The sequence below is a fragment of the Siphateles boraxobius genome, unplaced genomic scaffold (genome assembly GCF_051911475.1).
Source record: "Siphateles boraxobius isolate OS27281-9 unplaced genomic scaffold, OSU_SipBor_1 19, whole genome shotgun sequence".
NCBI classification, from domain to species: Eukaryota; Metazoa; Chordata; class Actinopteri; order Cypriniformes; family Leuciscidae; genus Siphateles; species Siphateles boraxobius.
The window spans coordinates 23,170,365-23,178,863 of NW_027508799.1; the positions used below are offsets into that span (position 1 = coordinate 23,170,365).

The 8,499-nt window shown below is 39.6% G+C and overlaps 1 protein-coding gene across 2 annotated transcripts in view; it reads left to right on the forward strand.

Moving 5' to 3' along the window:
* The window catches only part of parpbp (PARP1 binding protein), a 19,005-nt gene extending 14,193 nt beyond the window's left edge, over positions 1 to 4,812 (forward strand). For both annotated transcript variants that reach the window (XM_077234359.1, XM_077234360.1), the window contains one exon: positions 4,052 to 4,812. In XM_077234359.1, coding sequence (XP_077090474.1) covers positions 4,052 to 4,359 — 308 coding nt within the window. In that variant the 3' untranslated portion in view covers positions 4,360 to 4,812. The remainder of the gene's footprint in view (positions 1 to 4,051) is intronic.
* Positions 4,813 to 8,499: the final 3,687 nt, after the last annotated feature.

An 8,499-nucleotide genomic window follows, 5' to 3' on the forward strand; every position in this document is an offset into this window, starting at 1 on the left:
AGCACAGGTTGCTGTTGCTCCTAAAAAGCTGACATCGGTTCATCACGATCTCACACATCTGTTATCAATGAAGCTGACTACACAATGAATCTTTCATAATATATACACTTTGTTTGTTATAATTGGAGGATTTGCCAGCATACAGAGTTCAGCACTGAACAAAAAGCGGTGAGGGGAGTCTATCTTAAATGCTTCTGATTGGCCATAGCGTTCAAGAAATCAACACATATGTCTGTGATTGGCTACATCGCTCAATGCTGCAAACATGTTTAGAAACTCATGCCTGTAAATCGTTTCTATTTTGTTTGTTGTTCTTGTTGCTTTTCTGCAACAGATAAATAAAAATATATTAGTTTTTATATGTTTTATTCATAGATATTTCTAGTTTGCGGGCGTCCTGCGAATCGTTTTATTCTCCAGCACACACAGAGTGAGTGCATTACCGCCCGCGCTCTCACTCTCAAGTTTGGGCAGAGAATCTAAGTCAAGTTAGAGGACTTTGTTCCCTTTAAATTATTTTTGACTGCATTATGATTTCGTAATTCAGAATATGATCATGCCTGTAAATCGTTTCTATTTTGTTTGCTGTTCTTGTTGCTTTTCTGTAACAGATAAATAAAAATATATTAGTTTTTATATGTTTTATTCATAGATATTTCTAGTTTGCGGGCGTCCTGCGAATCGTTTTATTCTCCAGCACACACAGAGTGAGTGCATTACCGCCCGCGCTCTCACTCTCAAGCTTGGGCAGAGAATCTAAGTCAAGTTAGAGGACTTTGTTCCCTTTAAATTATTTTTGACTGCATTATGATTTCGTAATTCAGAATATGATCAAGATTGTGTAGGTGGATGTGTGTTTTTGTGAATTTGCCTGTTAAAAGTATAACATTTAAAGCCCCTGAATGAACGAAATGACTAGAAAAAAAGATTAGGCCTAGTTCATTTTGATGAATGAGATTGAACAAGAGTCAGTAAAATGATCCGAACTTCCCATCATGGGCGTGACATGGGGGCGTGGCAGCATCGACGATTCCATTTTTTAATTCGAAGTTCGAGATTGTGACTTAATTTCGGTCGATTTCGATTTAAAATCAAAATCGTGACACCCCTAATAGATTCAGAAGACCCTACGCTAACATAAGCACGCATGTAATGTGTTTATAAAGGAAGTATGAGTGAAAATGTACAATAAACTAGAGAATTTCAAAAACGGAAATTCAATTTTTGGCATTTATTTCTGAAAATCACACAACAATAGTGAACAGTTTTTGAACAAAATATATATTTGTCAAAGCATTTGCTTGACAGACATGTGTAATTGTTAACTAAAATGTGTAAAGAACAATGAAAAATGTAACTATTTACGAAGTCCCAGACGTTTTTCTTAGGAATGCTTAGAACTTTCTAAGCAATGCTTTCTCCTCGTCACTCTCCAGTAATTGTTCCAGAGCTTGTTCCAACGTAAATCGTTGACTGCTTGCCATCATAAAAGTGTGTGTGTGTGTGTGTAGATTAATCGCATCCAAAATAAAAGTTTGTGTTTACATAATATGTGTGTGCACGGTGTATAATTATTTTGTATATATATATGCACACATGCATGTATATATTTAAGAAATATTTGCATGTATATACTGTTTATATTTATTTATAATTTATATTATATATAAATATAATTTTTTTATATATAAATATAATTTTTTTCTTATTGTGTGTATGTGTGTGTATTTATTTTTATTTGTATATATATATATATATACAAAATAATCATACACAGTGCACACACATATATTATGTAAACAAACTTTTATTTTGGATGCGATTAATCTTTTCCCAGCCCTAATATATATATTATAATTGTTCTGTCTCTCTCTCATATCTCTGCACGCTCTCACTCCGTAAAGCCTTTTTTATACTCGACGCGTCCGTTCGCTTTGTCGCCTCGACCACTCAACGCTGTTCGCATCATATCCCTTAATAGTACCACCCCTTGCAAAAAATATTTCTCCATCGGCAATTTTTCCATTGGTTGTTGCTTGTGAATCTGCCAAACAACATCGATTTGATTGGCCTTTGACGTAGTGGTATTGCGCAACAAGGAAGTGTGTATACAAGCCGGGTAAGTTATCACTGTTTTCAGCGGAATCTGAGGAAGACGGCCAAAAAGACCACACCTCTCTATCATTAATAGTTTTTACAATAATTACACATTTGTAAAAGTATGCCATTTTGGGCGGTGCCGCCCAATCCATCCCCAGAGGGTTAATCCTACCCAATACCTAAACTTAACAGCTACCTTACTAACTATTAACAAGCAGTAATTAGGAGTTTGAGGGAAAAGTCGTAGTTAATAGTGAGAATTGGACCCTAATCTAAAGCGAGACCTTTTTTCTTTTTTTTTTTTTAACAAGAGGGGACTCAGTTCTAAGTGTACTGAATAACATTCATGCTTGGTCTGTTCACTGCGCGCACACGCAGAAGTGCTCCCCTTTTCTGACGCCACACAGTCGGAAAGATGCCCAGGTCCACCTCCACAGCCCAGGCCTCGATCCTTGCCCAGTCCCTGCTTGGGGACTGGTACTTAAGATCAACTTTTAAATGATTCCCCATCCCATAAAACCTGGCCGCCCCCACATCAGTTGTAAAAACCAGTGTTGTATAAAGCAGTGGTTCTCAACTCCAGTCCTCGGAACCCGCTGCTCTGCACATTTTGTATGTCTCTCTTATCTGACAAACTCAGTTCAGATCAAGGAGTCTCTCCTAACGAGCTGGTGATCTGAATCAGGTGTGTTAAATAAGGAGACATAAAAAATGTGCAGAGCAGTGGGTCCCGAGGACTGGAGTTGAGAACCACTGGTATAAAGTACTAGAAAGCAATACTTGAGTAAAAGTACAAGATTCGTCCTAGAAAAAGACTTTGGTAGAAGTGAAAGTTGTCTTTAAGACTTACTTAAGTACAGTATATCAGATACTTTTAGAATATTACTTAAATACATTAAATATCAGAAAATTACTTTTGATACTTAAGTATTTGAAGTAAAAGTAAAAATTATTTATTTTTAAATCAAGCGGTTAGAACTTTGATTGTCAACTTTATTGGGGCCGTTCGAAACGGAACTACTCGGTTACTATCGTAACCTCAGTTCCCTGAGATAGGGAACGAGTATTGCGTAGCCGGCCGCACTAGTAACCTGGCGAGTTGTCGCTTCAGTCGTTAAACCTGCTATAATAATGGCGAATTCAGGGGACTATTATAGACTGAGGTCACGCCCCCTTGGCAGGCTCTGACGTGTAATGACGTAGGGCTAGCTCATTGGTCGCACGTCAGAGGCGCTCGCCCCATTGGATGTGCAGTTGCCGCAGTAAATCGAGGAAAAGGAGTTTCCCCCCGGTCCTCCAGTAGGTGCTTCCATGGCGGTTTCAGTTGTGCTTCCTCCTCCTTTGGCAACAAACAAGCATTACGCTGAAATAGAGCGTGCGTAATGCAATCTAGGAGCAGTGATCCGCCAAACCTCCCTTATTGCAGCCGCACACACTTCTTCAGATTTTATTTTGTAGTAACGAGAAACGAAGATGCTTAGTGAAAATATATCGGAGTAAAAGTATACATTTTATCTAGGAAATGTAGTGGAGTAAAAGTGAAAGTTGACATAAATTTAAATAGCGAAGTAAAGTACAGATATGTGAAATGTCTACTTAAGTACAGTAACAAAGTATTTGTACTCCGTTACATTACAACACTGGTAAAAACCCTGAGAGCACACACGCTCCTTTTCCCCCCTCGCTTGCTTTTTTTTTTTGTGGGAACGCAGGCTTCGCTCCACCAGGTTACATGACAAATGTTCAGCTTCAGCACTGTAAAATAAACACACTGCCTGTTAAAGTGCAGACTAACGTCAGCAATTTCATCATAACCTTTTCTACCCTTCCGTCCTCAGCCCTCCCTTTTATTCCTGCTCATTGTTTCACCTTATTCTCAAATTCCAATGTTTTTCTTTTTTCCCCCCAACCCCCACCCCCACCCCTTGTTTTTCTGTGGATGTGGACCCAGAGGACACTAACTTGAGGTGTGAAGGTCCTGGCCAGTCCGCTTTGGGGGAACACAGTGGAAATGCCTGGAAGCAAGCAGGTGGGAAGGGGACCCAGCCAGAACAGCTCCGAAGAGCAAACGGGACCTCGAAGAGAAAGCTTGCCAATAGAGAGTGCGCTGAGCATGGAAAAGAAGAGAACCAGCCCCCTCAAAAAAAAAGACCCCCTGCCAAGGCTCCCGCTGGAGGCTTGGGGAAAAGAAGCAGTAAAGCTGTCTGCAAAAAGCTCATTGCTGGTCAGGGCAAACTGACTGGATTTTTCAGACTATAATTTACTCCATGATCTCTTATTGATAATGATGCTGTTTTGGCAACAAGCACATATTTAATTTATTGGTAATCTAAATGCATTTAAGGGGGTTCGTTCAGCTGAAACTGGGAATTTACACCATTTTTTTCAAACCTTATTTTTGCCATGACATATCCCTATAAATGCTTTCACTACCCCTTTAATAGAAAACAATCACATCAACATGAGTCAGGGAACTCTTCTGCAGATACTGACACTGTGTGTCTGTGTATATATTTGTTTGTGGGCATGTTTGAGACGTAGGGGAGAAGAGTTAGGAGGCCATTGAGCCATTTAGTTGGTAGAGATTGAACTTTAGCATTTTAATTGGTGATTGTGTGACTGGAGTACATTTCATAATGTATGCTTTCTGTTTTCCTTAAGTCCCTTCATTTGCAGATTTTAATAAATGTTTATTTCCATTCTTAAAAATCATACAAGTATGTTTGTCATCTTTACATTTAGAGTATCTTGAAGGTTCAAGGGAGAGTTGGGAAAATCATTCAGATGCTTTGTCAGCTGCTCTGTTTTCAACCTTGCCAGCAGGGCCTGTATACTCTTCCTATCATGCACCTCAGCACTGTGAAGGGAACGGGAAGAGCAAAACAAATTAGTATTAAATATAACTGGAAGACAACTTGTTTACTCATGGGTATGTTCTCTACTGAAACAAATATTTAAATTACCTAGGCTTGTTTGTTGGTCTGCTTTGCTAGTTTTAGAGGGGTTTTGAACACTTTTCAGACCAGCTTAAACCATATAAGACCATAAAACTATCTTAGTCTATTTCTGGTAATCTATATTGTTTTTCATAAAGTTATGGATGTCAGGTTTTGCTTTTTACCCATTGGTTTCTAGCAAAAAAAAAATTAAATTGTATTGTAAAATGCTTTCCATCTAATATTCATCCATTTTCCAGGCTACTTGAATGCTTCTCAATATTCAAACTGATGCTTCCTCGTTTCCTCGCTCCTCAAGCCTGTGACCTGGAAACTGATTCAACTTGGCCATCTTGAAGGTCATCTCAATTCTCAAATTGCATCTTGAGGAAGCTTCCTGAGGAGTCATGAGCGAGGATACAGGGGTGTATCCTTCCCTCGTATCCTAAGGGGTGGAGCTAAGATGCGAGGAAGGAAAATGAGGATGCACAAATAAGAAATGAAGCACCTCCAGTCCTATGCTTGTGGCAGGGATACTGGATCCCATCTCAGTGTCTTTTGGAAACTCCCTAGATCAGGGTTCCTAATATCAATCCCAGGAGGGCCGCTTCCCTAAAGAGTTCAGCTCAAACACTGAAGGCTTTGATTAGCTTGTTCAGGTGTCTTTGATTAGGGTTGGAGCTAAACTCTGTAGGGCTTTGGTCCTCCCCTAGATCAGTAGTTCCCAACCCTGGTCCTGGAGTACCCCTGGAGCTCTCCCTAATCAAACACGCCTGATTCAACTCACCATCTCGTTAGTGGAGACTCCAAGAGAGACGGGCTGCATCTGAAATCGCATAATCTCTTGTAGGTACTCATTTTGAAGTAGTCATTATTTCACGGCCCTTAAAATATATCTATATTGTATGAATGCAACCTTGTCGTACTACATTCGCCATGTTGCCCTTATCACATGACCTTCTAGTGTCCGTTGTCATTCACAAATCCTCTCCTGTGGCCTCATGGGATAGTAAAGTGTCCATCATATGCTCACTTCAGAATCTTGCCAGAAGTAGGTCATCATTGCCTTCAAGTGGCTTTGACTCCAAGACTTCAGATTTATGTGTCAGATAAGAGAGACATTAAAAAAGTGCAGTGTTGGGGGTACTTCAGGACCAGGGATGGGAACCACTGCCCTAGATGGATGGCTAGTCCATCACCAAGTGAAACTTTTTTTTTCTTCTTTTCTTTTTTTTTTTCTCCTTTAAAAAAAAAATCATATACAAACAATTATTTAAAAACTTAAGAATTGCTTCTAAAGCCCTTTCATACTATTCAATTTCAGACTACTTTCATGGCTAGGTAAGAATATCTCACTAGTGGAGAGGAAGAAGATAAGAAACTTGGGAGTGCTTACTGTCTATGTCCCTCCTGCCCACAGGAATGACATCATCTACGCTACGTCGCTCATCCAGAACATTGTCTGTCCCACGTGGCGACAGTACAGGGAAGTTTCTCGAAAAGGCAAGGTTTGCTTCCCTCCCAGGAGACCCTTTTATTCCTGTGTCCTGATGGAAAAGGGAAATGCATTAAAAAAAAAAAAATCTGAACGTGGGACAACCACTTGAACAGAAGCAGCCTAACTCAAAACACTGCTCCCTCTACAGGCATTTTTTTTTTCTGAAGAATAAAAGTCTGAAACCACACATGGAGATGTTTAAGTTAATTTGAACAACACACGCCCAAGGGCAGCCTCAAGATCCCTCGCCATAACTGCTCCCAAACTACTGGAGCAAAGCCAGTGCATGCAGCCCCACATGGAAGAAATGTCAAATTGCGACAAAGTTTCCCATGCCTCGCTTAGCCAATTTTCAGAATATCACCATGGGCCCTTTTATCCATAGATTCAATTCTCCCTCTTGTGACCGTGTCCTTCCCATAGTCCTCTCCGACTGTTCCATTACTGCACTGATAATTGTAGCAATGTGGGGACAATTCAACCTTGAATTGTGAAAGCTCTGTTAGATACCCATAGAAAGTCCACCTGACTCCTACGATGCCAGCAAAATCGAATTGGTATGATTTCTTAAAGGTAAATCATGACTTTTACATGCACTTTACAAGTTTGGTTTCAGTCCATTTAATGTACAAGTGTTGGCAAGTACAATCTTGAAAAGAACTTGCTATTTTCACTTGTTTTGCAGACAAGGCTTGAGCCTAGTCCCCGACTAAAATGCATGTTTGAGGTGTTTTAACTGTAAGCAGCTTGTACTGACATATCTTAAAATATGTCAGTACCATTGTTTTGTCTCAAGATGCACACCAGAAATGTTTTTTTTTTCAAAGGCACGTTTATAAAATCTAATTGAACAAAGCCTAATCCTGACTTAATCTAAGCCCTGTCTGTGAAACCGGGACTTTGTTTGTCAACTCAACTAGATCTTTATATCACACATTTAAAAACAACAGGAGTTTAACCAAAGTGCTTTACAGTGCACATAACTGACCCCTAAAATCTTATCTATTTTTAAAAGTGTCAAAAGCTAACGAATAAAAAAATTTCAAAGCAGATTTAAAAATGTTAAGTGACAGGGCTGGTCTGACGTGAAACAAATTGAACATTAAATTGACATACAAACACTTACAGCAAGTATGAAGATGCGTTTTGTCCCATCTTCATCCACCAGTCTGCCTTCTATGATGGGGTGTCTTCTGAAGGTGAGCTGCCCAGGTCCTATTTCACTTATGTCATCTTCTCCTGCTATCGATGCCAGTCTATCTTGGTCTGTGCGTTCTTCATCCATCATAACTTTGGGCAGAGCCATTGTTGAGTGAGTATTCAACTCAACTAAAAGTACAAGTGCAAACATGAGCATGTAGGAAGATGCCATGATCTTGGACGATGATTGTTGATTTGCTCGCAGGAACCTGACTTTGCACTCACATGTCCTCTAAGAAGCAAATGTGTGCTTTTATAGTGTCTGATGATGATGAGTTGGCCATGTTGATCTGTTATTTGAGGTATTGATGACTTCCATGGTTCTTTGGTGAAAGTGGTTCACCTTGACATAAAGAGGTTGATGACCATCCACAGGGAAGATACTATGAGGATTATCTTTTTAATGTTTTTTTTTTCTTTTCTAAAAGACCCCACTGTGACTTTGTAAAAGGCCAAATAACATTTCATTGTAAATCTGGAGAAAAGGGCATCCCCTTCCACTATGACTTTTGCACTCCTACCATACTTTGTTCTTCAAGCTCATGCAGTGGGTAAGAGGTTGTGCACTGAGGTCACATTTTGTATAATATCTAAAAGCAGTGGTAGTAATCTGCTACAAACATTTACAATAGAAATGAGCCTCAAAGAAGGGAGAATGCCTGTTGAGATATCATCATCCATCAGATATTTCCAATTCGCTTGGTGCCGCCTTCTCATGGTAGTGTCTAATATCTTCCTGTCCTTTTTTTGTTTGTAGGTCAGTGC